Source organism: Uloborus diversus, chromosome 4 (genome assembly GCF_026930045.1).
Source record: "Uloborus diversus isolate 005 chromosome 4, Udiv.v.3.1, whole genome shotgun sequence".
NCBI lineage: Eukaryota > Metazoa > Arthropoda > Arachnida > Araneae > Uloboridae > Uloborus > Uloborus diversus.
In genome coordinates, this window is record NC_072734.1 from 46,155,430 (window position 1) to 46,169,757 (window position 14,328).

The window sequence follows — 14,328 nt, forward strand, 5'->3', positions numbered from 1 at the left end:
CAAGCAAATCAGCTGCAAGAGGATCTAGATCATATTACGGAGTGGGCTGATAAATGGGGTATGGCTGTTAATGTTGGGAAATGTCAAGTGCTACATTTAGGGCATGAAATAAGTGTACAAGTTATTATTTGCAAGGTTCAGTCATTAGTCAGGCAGACAAAGTTACTGATCTGGGGGTCATAATAAGTCAGGATTTAAAGTTTAGCCAACAGTGCAGCATTGCTAGCAACAAAGCCAATAAGATGCTTGGGTTTATCAATAGATCTATTTCAAATAAATCTAAAGAAGTTCTTTTGCCCTTATATAGAAGTTTGGTAAGATCCCATTTGGAGTATGCTGTTCAGTTTTGGTCTCCTTATCTTAAGAAAGACATTAATGTATTGGAAAGGGTTCAAAGGCGGGCTACAAGGCTAATAAGTGGACTTTCCCACTTAGATTATGATTCCAGGCTTAGAAGGCTAAAAATGTACAGTCTTGAGCAAAGAAGAGACCGAGGGGACATGATTCAGCTGTTTAAATTTATTAAAACGAAAGATGTTACGGGGCTAAAGTTTAGCACTGAAAACAGGACAAGGGGTCATTGTTTTAAGCTATTTAAATCTCAGGCTAACATGGATATTAGGAAAAATTATTATTTTAGCAGGGTAGTGGAACCTTGGAACAGCTTACCGGAAGAGGTGGTAATGAGCAAAGGAGTAGACAGTTTTAAGAGGGCCGTTGATCTTCACTGGGGATTGTAAATTGACTAGGACCAGTCTAGCTGGGCCCAGAGCCTGTTGCTGGTCGTCACTTTTGTATTTGTATAACTGTTTCTCAAAATATGGAAATATTCTCAAAAGTCAAGATCTGATGAATTGGGGCATTTTTGGATGATCTGATAAGAGTTAAAATCAAAAGAGTGATTTGAATCCCAACAATGTTGAACAATTCTAGACTAATTTAATTGTTGTTTTTTCACATAATTTTGATGCTCTTTCAAGCAAAATTTTAAACAAGCCGAGTTTATCCAATATAGGCAAGTTTACAGCTACAATTAATTTATAAATTCCACAACAATTAAGAGGGTGAATAGGATCTTTAAGAGAAAAGAATGAAAGTTTATTAATAGGAAAGAACACCACCTGGAATTGGAAACGTTTTAGAATCTTAGCAACTTGATAAATTACAGATGGAAAGAATGGCGAAACAACCAAATTCTTTCTGATAAAGGTTCGGTTCAGAACATTAGTTTGGGATTTTATTTGAAAGTTTTTTATAAATGGAATCAATCAAAGTTAGCGGATAGTCTCTATCAATTGCCACAGCTTTAAGATAATTAAGTTCCACATTAAGAATTTCTGATGGAAAAACAAATATTAATAGTGCAATAAACAAAAGAATTGAAAGCAGAATATTTTTCATTTGGAGGATAAGACGATAGTCTATGAGGAGGTGAAGAAACAGCAAAAGGTTTGCGATAAACTAGTTTCAAAACCAATTTCAGTACGAGAAACAAGTACATCAAGAAATGAAATGCAATTATCCCTTTCTTTCTCGCAAGAAAATTGAATATGAGGATCAATGGAGTTTAAATTAGATAAAACCTCATCACTCTCAAACTGATTTTAGTTCATTAGAACAAAAAAATCATCAACATACCGAACATAAAATTGAAACTGCAGTTTTTGGAACAGCTTAACCTCAAAATAATGCATGTAAATATCACTAAAAATGGGGTTAAGTGGGTTTCCCATTGCCAGCCAGACAATCTAACATAATATAAAATTTCCCATTAAAAACAAAAGAACATTGCTTAAGACAGGTATGAGAAGGAAAATTAACCAGTATTACTTTTTGCATTGAGAAACGCATTCCTTGTAACGCTGAAACACGTGTCTGCAGTAATCTGCAGATGTTGTAATTTCCTACTTTACTTTTCAGCACAAAGGTATTTATTTATCTTAAACTTGTATTGCCTCGCATTTTGTGTCAATCAGAGTAAGACATAAAATATCATAAAAATTTGGTTTTTTAATTAAAAAGTTAACATTTTGTAATTTCAAATCTTAAATATGTTTAATAAATATATTGTAACACATATGACACTAATTAATGTCGAAAAGTACTGAAAAGTAGGTATGTAACAATAGTCAGCTGGGTTTGTGCTATGACTGCAGGAGAAAGCAAAATCATCCCATGCAGTCTGGATGACAAAAACGTACTCTCTTCAATCAAAGTGAATGAATACTGAAGCTGAAAATATAAGAATTTCTATCTGATTTCAACTATACCTGGAAATCCTTGAATGGCACTGTGACGACTTATGATTAAGGGTTTATTAAAACATCACTCTAGATTTTTTTCCCCAGGTGCATCCAAAAACAAAACACTAGGTTTAATGTCTGCATCAGATGTTTGTTAGTTACTAAGTAGAATTCTCAAATAAATCTGCCTAAAAGACTCTACCATGTATTCAAGGTTGTCCATTTTGTCTCAACTCCAATAAACCAAGATTTGCACCAAGACTCTTTGGTGAGAAAATTTCTGGAAAAACAAGGGTGTGCTCAGACTTTTTAAACTATTATTAGTATTATACATTTTGCTAGGAATATATGTATAATTTAAAATACTGTTATTATTTATTGTATTAAATTTATATTTAATAAGGTTTTAACTATTTTATGTTTTCAATTCCTTTTTTTCCCTTACTAAATTTATGTTCAACTTTTTCTTCCTTTTATGAACATCAAATCATTATATCCATGGATATCTATCTAGAAAGGTAAGCACAACTTTTGTACTAGTTTAATTTCCTTCAAACTCACTCTTATAGTAATCTTCAAATGATCAAAAGGAAAAAGAAATTGGTATATCCAAATATTATTCTATATGTTACTTAATACTTGCAAATCAGACACATATTCAGATAAGCAAAAGAAAGGTCTATAACACAGGTCGGCAAATAATTTCAGTTGGAGTCCGGACACTTTTGGAAAATTTTATGGAGGTTCAGAAAAAACTCTTATATTCTACACTAACCATCAAAAACTTAAATTAGTCGAGCAATTACTTCTAAAATTCTAGAAAAAATAATAAAAATCGCTCCAAAAAATATTATTTTCTACTTAAAATTATTTTTAACCCCTGACACACAAAGGAAGGGAGTTATAAGTTTGACGTGTCTGTGTGTGTGCCTAAACGGATGAACCGATTTTGAAAAAAAAAATTTTTTCAAAATTGGAATTGATCGAGAGTGTTCTTAGCTAGGTTGCATCTTTTGATGACATTAATTAATGAAGATATTAATCAAAAACCTCTAAAAGTATTTTTGCAGTTTTTGCAGGGAAAACATAGTTAAAAATTTAAAAATTCAACACCAAAATAAAGAGAATTTTTTCCCGGGTCTGATAGAATGTGTTTGAAACTTCCATGTTTCATAGAATTCGAATTATAACTTTTTTTTTTTTAAGCAGATTTTAATAACGGCTAAGCCTTTATTCATGCAATTGATAACCGAATTCTTTGTTGGCCGACAAGGAAATAAAACGCAATGATTTAAAATTTTTATCTGTTGCCAGTTTCTATTTAATAGCAAATAAAATACTTGACATTGATTTTTAATAGTATAAGGCTTTTAAAAGGATTTTCAATTTTCCCTCTTGATTCTACAGTTGCGACTCAGTCGGGTTTTTTTTTTTAATTTTTAATTTTATTGTTGCTTGTTAAATAATTTATTTGTAAAATTTAGATTTTCAAAACAATTTTAGCTGTGACCTTCTGCGGTCCATACCTGGACCACGGTCCGTCCGCCAGTTGCTGACTGCAGCTCTATAATGTCAAGATTCATTATTTAATAATTAAGGTAACGCACTAGTAGTGGCCACAGTTAAGCATATTTTATGTCTTTTTTAAACTGTGGGTCTACAATATTAATTCCAATTTTTTACCTCAATGAACGTATTATAGCCCAACTATTCCTGAATCGACCCATTTTCTAAAAATGCCAGAATTTCAATTTTTTATCCATTTTTCCCAAACTTCGAATTTGATCCAATAGTGGCCACTCCAAAATCTGAGATTTTCAGTAGTGGCCACATGCATGAGTCAGTAGTGGCCATCTAACATTATTTCCTTAGAATTCACATTACTTAAAATTCAAATAACTGATGGATAAAATTGATTCAATATGATAGTTACATTAAGTACCAATATATTAATCACATTTTTATTGTACATTTCTTTCTTCAAAGTACATACGTACTTAGGATAAAATAAAAAGTTTTGAGTAGAAAATTTGTATTTGTTTTTTTTTTGTACTCTAATGTAAAAAATAAAGTAAAAGAAAATAAATGTACTTATATATGTATTCTACATATGAATTTTGATAAGTATGAACTGAATAATTATTATCACTATGAAATCATCTTCTTCATCTTTATCTTTACTAATAAAAAAGCTAGAAGCCTGTCCGGAGGATGTCTGCATGTCTGTGACGCGCATAGTGCCTAGACCGTTCGACCGACTTTCATGAAATTTGGCACAAAGTTAGTTTGTAGCATAAGGGTGTGCATCTCAAAGCGATTTTTCGAAAATTCGATGTGGTTCTTTTTCTATTCCAATTTTAAGAAAAAATATGCAAGATGGACGAGTACGAAATTATCATAACGTGGAACCGTAACATGGGTAGAAGCCAATTGGCGAGAAAATTCACCATACATTATTTGTAAATGTACAGGCGACTCAAAAGACCTTTTAATTTTTCTATTACGGGCAAAGCCGTGCGGGTACCACTAGTTACTAATAAAAAAGCTGAAAGTCTGTCTGTATATATGGATCTCTGTCTGTCTGGATGTTTGTGACGCGCATAGCGCCTAGACCGTTCGGCCGATTTTCATGAAATTTGGCACAAAGTTATTTTGTAGCATAAGGTGTGCACCTCGAAGCGATTTTTCGAAAATTCGATTTTGTTCGTTTTCTATTCCTATTTTAAGAACATTTTCTCAAGCAAAATTTTAAGATGGACGAGTAAATTACCAAGTTATCATAACGTGGAACCGTAACATGGGCAAGCCAATTGGCGAGAAAGTCACCATACATTATTTGTAAATACATAGGTGAACCAAAAGATCTTTTAATCTTTCTTCTACGAGCAAAGCCGTGTACCACTAGAAAATTGTAAGTACCCAATTCAATGTAATTCTAGGACAATTTGTTTCCTACAACTTACCAAGGTATCAATGAATATAGGAAATTGGTAGCATAAGTTTTCAATACTACTAAAGGCAGGGTGTCCATGCACCTTGAAAGTCATGGATTTCGGCTATGATCAAAAATGGTCATGGAAAGTCATGATTTTCGGCAAAAAATGCTCAAAAATCATGTAAATTGACAATTGGTCATGGATTTTGAGTTCAAGAACATGCATATTTATCGAATTCTACACATTAGCTTAGACTTACGCATCGTGGCTATTTTTTATGCTTTTACGTGTTAATCCCAATTTTTCACACATTTCTAAATCCGATTGCATCTGCTTCTTTATTACTCGCTCATTTTTCTTTTCCTTGTGATTTTACCTTTTGGACATTTATAATTATGTATTTAGCATTATTTTTAACCCTCCTTATATGTCTTAGTGTGTAGTTAAGAACTTTTAGACTTCTAATTTTGCCGATCGCATTCGATGCAAAAACTTTAAGCCGTTTGTGTTGATTCAAGAGTCTCATAAAAATTATCATTAATTCACAGTTATGTCTTAAGTTAATGAAGAGTTTTGGAAAATAAAATGGGTCTGAAGAATTAATTACAGATGCTTTGTACATTGATAAAATACAGAAATCAGAATTTTCGAAGGTAAAATTTTTAAAAAGTCCGTAAAGGTTACATCTCTCACAAATTCGGAATTTTTACAACATTTGTAACCTATCATAAAACTTTGGCTGTAAATATCTGGTATTGTCTGGTGTATTATTTTTAAGTACTTTAATATTCTATTTTTTCCTGATTATTTATGCTATTTATTGTAAACATAATTTTAGTAACTACTAAATTATTGTTAATCATAGATAATTTAGAAAACTACTAGTAGTACCATGCTCCTATGTTTTATTCGGTAAGCTTTGAAGTTTTATTCCGTAAGCTGATGATTTCCCCCGTCCCAAAAATTTTAATTTTGGGCATCCCTGACTATTAGCAGTCATAAATAAATATACAAATACAAAAGTGACGACCAGCAACAGGCTCTGGGCCCAGCTAGACTGGTCCTAGTCAATTTACAATCCCCAGTGAAGATCAATGGTCCTCTTAAAACTATCTACTCCCTTGCTCATTACCATCTCTTCCGGTAAGCTGTTCTAAGTTTCCACTACCCTGTTAAAATAATAATTTTTCCTAACATCCATGTTAGCCTGAGATTTAAATAGCTTAAAACAATGACCCCTTGTCCTCTTTTCAGTGCTAAACTTCAGCCCCGTAACATCTTTCATTTTAATAAATTTAAACAACTGAATCACGTCCCCTCGGTCTCTTCTTTGGTCAAGACTGTACATTTTTAGCCTTCTAAGCCTGGAATCATAGTCTAAGTGAGAAAGTCCATTTATTAGCCTTGTAGCTCGCCTTTGAACCCTTTCCAATACATTAATGTCTTTCTTAAGATAAGGAGACCAAAACTGAACAGCATACTCCAAATGAGGTCTTACCAAACTTCTATATAAGGGCAGAAGAACTTCTTTAGATTTGTTTGAAATAGATCTATTGATAAACCCAAGCATCTTATTGACCTTGTTACTAGCAATGCTGCACTGTTGGCTAAACTTTAAATCCTGACTTATTAAGACACCCAGATCAGTAACTTTGTCTGCCTGACTAATGACTGAACCTTGCAAATAATAACTTGTACACTTATTTCCATGCCCTAAATGTAGCACTTGACATTTCCCAACATTAACAGCCATACCCCATTTATCAGCCCACTCCGTAATATGATCTAGATCCTCTTGCAGCTGATTTGCTTGTTCTTCATTTTCTACAGTCCCCATAACTTTGACATCATCAGCAAAACAATTCATGTTCCCAGAAATATTTTTGTGAATATCGTTCATAAAGACAATGAACAAAACAGGCCCTAACACTGATCCTTGAGGAACCCCGCTTAAAACCTCACTCCAGTTAGAATAATTTCCCCTTACAACTACTCTTTGTTTCCTTCCGGTCAGCCAATTTTTTACCCAAATGAAAGTTTTCCCTCCTATTCCTATATCAGCTAATTTGCTAAGTAGAGCAACATGCGGTACCTTATCGAAAGCTTTTTGAAAATCAATGTAAACAACATCTACAGGCTTCTTATTGTCCAAAGCCATGGTAACTTTGTCATAGAAATGTAATAAATTAGTTGCACAAGATTTACCTTTCCTGAAACCGTACTGAAAACTAGTTAATAGATTATTAGTCTCTAGAAAATTTACTATCTTAATTTTCATCAATGTTTCAAAAATTTTGCAAACCACCGAAGTTAGACTCACAGTTCTATAATTTCCCGCACTCCCTTTAGACCCTTTCTTGAAGAGCGGTGTAATGTTAGCCAGCTTCCAGTCCTCTGGCAGTGTCCCCGAGATATAAGAAGCATTGAAAATATTTACGATTACATCTGCTAATTCCTCTGCACATTCAACTAAAATTTTTGGATAAATATTATCAGGTCCCGGAGCCTTAGTCTCTTTAATTTTTTTCAAATGAAGTAAAACGTCATCCCTGGAAAATACAAAGTCCTCAAGCTGTACTATACCTTGTGTCTTGTTGGTGTCAACTGTTGAGATACAGTTATCGTTAAAAACACTCGAAAAAAAGTTATTAAGAACATTAGCAATATCACTATCGTCCTGAATTAAAATTCTGTGCTCATCATTCAGTGGCCCAATATCACTATTTCGAACTTTCCCCGAATTAGCGTATGCAAAAAACTTCTTGGGATTCCTGTTTATGTTATGTGCCAGTCTTTGCTCCAACTCTTTTTTCTGAATCCGTACCAAATACTTAAATTTACGCCTTGCCTTACAATATTGAAGCCTATCTGCACTGTGACCAGTTTCTCTAAACCTATGAAAAGCAGCTTGCTTGTAATTTAGAGCGTCTTTAGTTTCCCTGGAGAACCACATTGGCCAAATTTTAGTGTTGACACCCTTTCTCCTAAAAGAAACATGATCCACAACCGTTTTCGCTAGCTTTTCCTTAAACTCTGCCCACTGAAGATTCACATCGCTATTGTCCAATCCAGAAGAAAAAACTGCTTTCAAACTCTGCTTTAATGCCACAAAATCAGTATTTCTGAAATTGGGCACAAACCTAAAATTCTCTACCTTGTGCGTATCGAATTTAATCCCAAACATAATACTGTTGTGGTCACTGTCTCCAATGTGTTCCCCTACACATAACCCCTGAACAGAACCTTCCATATCACAGAAAACTAGATCCAAAATCACATCCTGTCGAGTACCCTGAGTTACAATTTGATCTAAAAAACAGTCACCAATTACTTTGAATCAATAGATAATAATATGAATCAATGGATAATAAATTTCAAAACTCATACTTAATGACATGATTTAGACTACCAAAGAGAAAACTACCAACTCTTAAAAACCCCAGTTAATAAATAAAACCCCCTATTTATTAACTGGGAATTTTATATATCATGGCTTTTTCTAATTTTACTGTGTGTTACTTACTTCTAATAAGTGTTTTACCTTATAAAAATCTGTATGTTCAAGAAATGATTTCTTCAATCTAAGAAATTAAAAATTATCTGCTTTGATTAGAAAAGGGTTAACTTCGATCAAGCATTATGCCCTTCCCCTTCATTTTTTTACCTGCTCAGCAAGCAGGTTGCTATCTCTATCTCGGTTCTAGTAGAATGTTTCTTCTCTTTTTGTACTAGCGCGCGAAATTTTTTTTTTTTTAAACCAACAAGCTATTTAATAATTGCCCCCCCCCCCCCCCCCCCCCGTGATATGCGCCCCTAGGCCAGGGCGTATGGGCCTAGGGGATGGTTTGTTGAGTAATCCAGGCCTGTCCGTAGAAGAGGTAAATACACTAGCAGTTGCTACAGTGAAGCATATTTTTGTGGCTTTATTAAACTGTGGGCCTACACTATCAATTACCATATTCGAAACTCAATGAGCATAATATAGCCTTTCTCTTCCTTAATCATCCCATTTTTTAAAAATGCCAGAATATCATTTTGTTCAATTTTTTTCAAACCTCAAACTTGATCCATCAGTGGCCATTATATAATGTAAATGAGTCTGTAGAGGCCATACTGCTGTTTAGAAGTGGCCACCGGGTGGCCACTACTAGATCACACAATAATATCATGTCAGAAATGAGGCAGGTTTTTATGTAAAGAGATTACAACCTATTAAAAGGAAAATTGAGTTGATTTATGAAAAACCTTCCTGATTCAGTAGTGGCCACTCGGTGGCCACTTTTGAATTTCCCAACGTTTTTGGTACCAGTAGTGGCCATGTAAACTGGAATTTCCCAACGTTTTTGGTACCAGTAGTGGCCATGTAAACTGTCAGCCAAAAAAACAACTATTTCGAGTTGAAAACGTTCCAAACATGATCTTTCACATTTCATAACATGGTTACAGCTCCAAAAATATTATTTTTGAGCATTGTTCTATTCATAATACAACACAATATTTATACACCTCGTTACAGAGATGCGTTAGAAGACAGCTGAAAAAACATCGACAATCCAGGTATTAAATAGTTGATAACAATTTTCCATGATGCTCTACCTACTCCTCCTTAAACTGCCCACTACACTACACTGTAAAAAAAATCCGGAAACGTTTCTGAGTATATCGTGCAGCTGCGGTTCATGAAATTTTTAAAAACGTTTCTGAGTATTTCGGAATTCTCTTTCTGTAATTTCCAGAAATGTTTCTGAGTATTTTTGAATACTCTTTCTGTAATTTTCAGAAACGTTTCTGAGTATTTCGGAATCCTCTCTCCGTAATTTCCAGAAACGTTTCTGAGTATTTCGGAATCCTCTCTCCGTAATTTCCAGAAATGTTTCTGAGTATTCTGTGCAGCTGTGGTTCATGAAAGTTTCGAAAACGTTTCCGAGTATTTCGGAATTCTCCAAACAATTTTCAAAAACGTTTCCGAGAATTTCGGAATCCTTTTTCCGTGATTTTTTCTAAAATATCATTTTTTACTATACTATTGCATACCATATCAGTTTCAATTCTTTCATATATAAGAGCAATGAAACAAGCAATTTTAGAATCATTGGTGGATTTTTTTTTTTTCTGAATTTCTAATGACAAATAGCATGGTTAACAGCATAACATATGCGCAGTTATAAATTTTTGAAAATTTATGAAATAATATAGTAGTTTCATTCTTAATCACAAAATTGTCAGCGGAGGGGAGGGGGGGGGGGTACTTTCTCAAAAGAGGGATTGTTTGTTAAATAATCTTAAACTTCAGTTTTTCTCTCAATATTTTCAAGACAAAATTATCAACATATTGTATTTTTAATGCAGAACTTAAAAACATATCTTGTATCAAACTTGATAGCTTTTACTTTCGAATAAAATTTGACAGAACTTACCTACCTTTCGCGTTACGGAATTCGTTCACCTCAAGTCAATTTCTCTGGTGAACAAAGTGTACCGAAAAGTACCAACAGAGAAATTGGTGAATTTAAATATGACACCAAGTCCTCCTGCTGGAACCATTCAGGTTGATTCTTCTGTTCTTGCCCTTTTCCAGTTCATCACAAATATAAATACTTAATCAAAATAGGTTACTGATTTAATTTTTACAATGTGCGCAAAATGCATTATATATTTTAGTTATTAAAAAATTGAATTCTGTTGCATGATTATTCCATTTCATATATACGAGAATCTCCCTCCACACCATAAGAGTGATGGTGCACCCATAAAAGCGCCACCCCCCCCCCTAAAAAAAGCAATCCCTGAAAATGTCAATGGCAGTCTGCGTGGTGAACGCCCCTTGTCTTCTCCCCATATGTACATTGTATCTTAATAACGTAATATTTAGAAAATGATCACTTTTAAAACAATGACATGAAATAATATTACTTTTTATTTCGGCATAAATGCAGCTGTTTCATTTTTGCCACTGACTCATTCCTCTTGACTGTCCTACATTAAACTAGTATATCCACGAAGGAAATGTTATTTACCAAACAACTAATGTCAAGGAATTTTTTATTGCCAACGACATTTAACAAAATGAATAAGCACATGAATTAATTGCATAACTATGTTGCTTACTAATAGATAACTGGGTCATTTTCTAATGGTATAAATGTTTTTTAAATAAATGAATCAATTATAATAAAAAAAGATAAATAATACTGGCACATTTTTTGTGAAACATATTACAATACTAGAAAATATTTGCATTACCATATTTTTAATGAATTAAACAATTGATTTTTTTTTCTTTTTGAACCAAAATGTATGTACATCCAAGTATTTCGAAATAACTTTTCTGTGATTGCTTCTCAAATATAAATCTTATTTCTTTTGCGTAATTAATCAGTTTCGGTTGGTTACAACAAATAGTACCGCGCACATAGGTATTTAGGATAACTTTAAATTAATTCGATAAACCCCAAAACAGTTGCAATTGAAGCCTCATCAAATGCAAATCAACAAAAATATAAATGTATATAACAACATGTTTTAAAATATTCATTAATACTTACAAGTGAACATGAGCGGAAGAAAATCTAAGTACCTCCATTACAACTGAATAAGTAATCCAAAGAGTTGCATTTCATTAAGTATAAACACGGGTGTTGAAACTATTCACGCTTGAACACACAATATGTAACTAATTATGGTTGCACTGGAAATTGTAAAGAAGCAAATGGTTATTAACTAACTTAATAGCTGTGTACATCATCTAAAAAATTAAGGGCAGTCCAAAATGCAAAGGCATAAAATTAGTTTCGACACATTTTACTACTCTCTAGACATGAAATAATAAGCAATCCAATGCTAAACAGTTGCTGACTGCAGCAACCATAGATAAGAAAAAAAATAAGTTCTTATTTCCAACTCATTGGCGCCCGTGTTGGAAGGATGAAATACGTTTCGAAGCGTTGCGTCATCACTTCCGCTTCTAGGTTTCTTGAAATAACAAAAAGCTTTCTGAATAATGAGGAGTTCGCTATTGGATGAAGGATTTCTACTATTTCGGAAACGTTTCCGATATATCCAGAAACATTTCCGAAATTTGTTACAGTGTATAGCCTGAGGTCTACCTCCTGCAAGTTTGAATCCACTGGAACCCCTAGGATCCTTGTTTTTAAAATATAAACTTTAAAGTGGCTACTACTGGTGCATTTACCTTACTCATTCAGTAGCTATATATCTCTAATGCTAATTTTTATGTAAATTTTAAAACACAAAATCATAATCAAATAATGCCAGTAAAATGTCAGATTAAAGTTCAACAGTCAAGAAAGAAACAGAAACAACAACAACAAAAAAAAAACTATGATGAAGGCGATGCTTTTTTTATGTTTCTACTTTGTACCTTTTTTTAAAAATAATAATTAAAAAAAAAAAAAAAAAACATGCATCAATACTTTAAAGTGAGGAGAAAACAGATTGTTGTTATGATCTCAAAAAATATTCACTCATTTGCTGCCACAACATAACTCACAAATCATAACTTTCAATCTTTTATATTGTTGTCGTACACAAATGAATGATATATAGTACAAGTATATAGATTACATAATTTTACTAAAATTTCAGGTAATTTTTTTATAAATTCAGAAGCACTCTTGAATATTTTAATAAAAGGGCAATTCCATAAAACTATAAATATCACAGCAAAAGAAAAAAAAATCATTGTACCAATAGTTTTTTTCTTTGATATGAGGTAAAAAAGAATTTTTTAATTTTTATCAAATTATGCTAAAAGACTCTGAAACACATTTCTTGTAAATTCCCGTACCATATCATGATATTTTAGATCAATTTCAGGAAACTGTTTTCAAAAAGATCAAATTTCCTTTTTTTTTTTCAAAAAATTATGATCAGTTCATGCTGAACGCGAATTAGATTTTCCTTTTTTTTTCTTTTCTTTTTTGGTATTTTTGTCATCTATTGAAGAAGCTTTATTGTACAAGCTTGTATGATTGGTTTCTGCTGAAAAACGAAGTGTAATTCCAACTTTTCCCTATTGTTAGTATTGAATCCAAAACCAGTTTCTTCAAATCGGTCGAAAACTCATTTCTGCAGATACTGTCCCACATCATAAATGTTCTTGCTCTTTCTCAATGTCTGATATATACATGATTTTCAATGAACATTTATGTAATTCTAATTCATCTTTCAGCATTGGATGATGCTGATCTTTATTTGGAAACTTCTTCAAGAGATTATACTACAAAAACGTTTGGTGATTTCTTATCTGTTGTGAAAAAGAATGGATTTAAAATTGATAATGCTGTTTTTGACTCTGATATGTGGAGGATAGAATGGTAAATTTCCATTTACAAAAATATAGTTTTATTTTTCAATGCACAAATATAGTTTAATATCTGTTATTTTGTATATATACTGAAATAAAATATTTTATTAATGGATAAGTTGCTTTTTTTGTGTGTAAGATTTACTCACTCAATTTGTTACACTAGGGAGCTACCACTCAACTTTCAGAAAACAGTTTTCTAAAAAGGAAAAAAGCGAGATATTTAAAATTAAAATAAAATAGAAAAAATAACCTGAGGTATTATTGCAAAATGCCAAGTCAGTCCAAAATGATAAGTTTTTTTATCATTGAGGAAAACTAGAGGAAGGAGAATGCTTAACTCCATCTCTTTGCATGACCCTCTTAATAATGGCCTACAATCGCTTTTTTGAGATTGAATTTTCTAAATTTTCTGCAGACTTTGAACGTTTCCTACCCAAAAGACACCCAAGATTAGCTGAAATTGCGTTTATAGAACTAATTTTGAAAATTTTCTGGAGGAGGGTTTCAGACCCCCTATTTCTGGGCAAAAATTATCTTTATGACAAGTTTCATGTTGCTATTCCTCTTGTGCTATATATATAAAGCAATTTTCCTATTTTATGTATCATCAGTCCTCGCCGTCTAATGAACTAAGTGCAACTGTTAAGCTGTTTTTGAACACAGTAGACCCTCGTTTTCCGCGGGTTTATTTTACGCGGTTGAAAATTTGACGTATTTTATTTTATTTCACGCGGATGCGGCCTTCCAAGATTGTAGATAACTAGTAATAAACTGCATTTTAACGTGCTAACAAGCAAGCTTGGGCAACTGGAGAGATTTT

At 32.8% G+C, this 14,328-nt stretch overlaps 1 protein-coding gene across 2 annotated transcripts in view; it reads left to right on the top strand.

Moving 5' to 3' along the window:
* Window positions 1–13,639, top strand: part of LOC129220245 (RUS family member 1-like) — a 75,450-nt gene extending 61,811 nt beyond the window's left edge. For both annotated transcript variants that reach the window (XM_054854612.1, XM_054854613.1), the window contains one exon: window positions 13,371–13,639. In XM_054854612.1, the coding sequence (XP_054710587.1) occupies window positions 13,371–13,454 (84 nt within the window). In that variant the 3' untranslated portion in view covers window positions 13,455–13,639. The remainder of the gene's footprint in view (window positions 1–13,370) is intronic.
* Window positions 13,640–14,328: the final 689 nt, after the last annotated feature.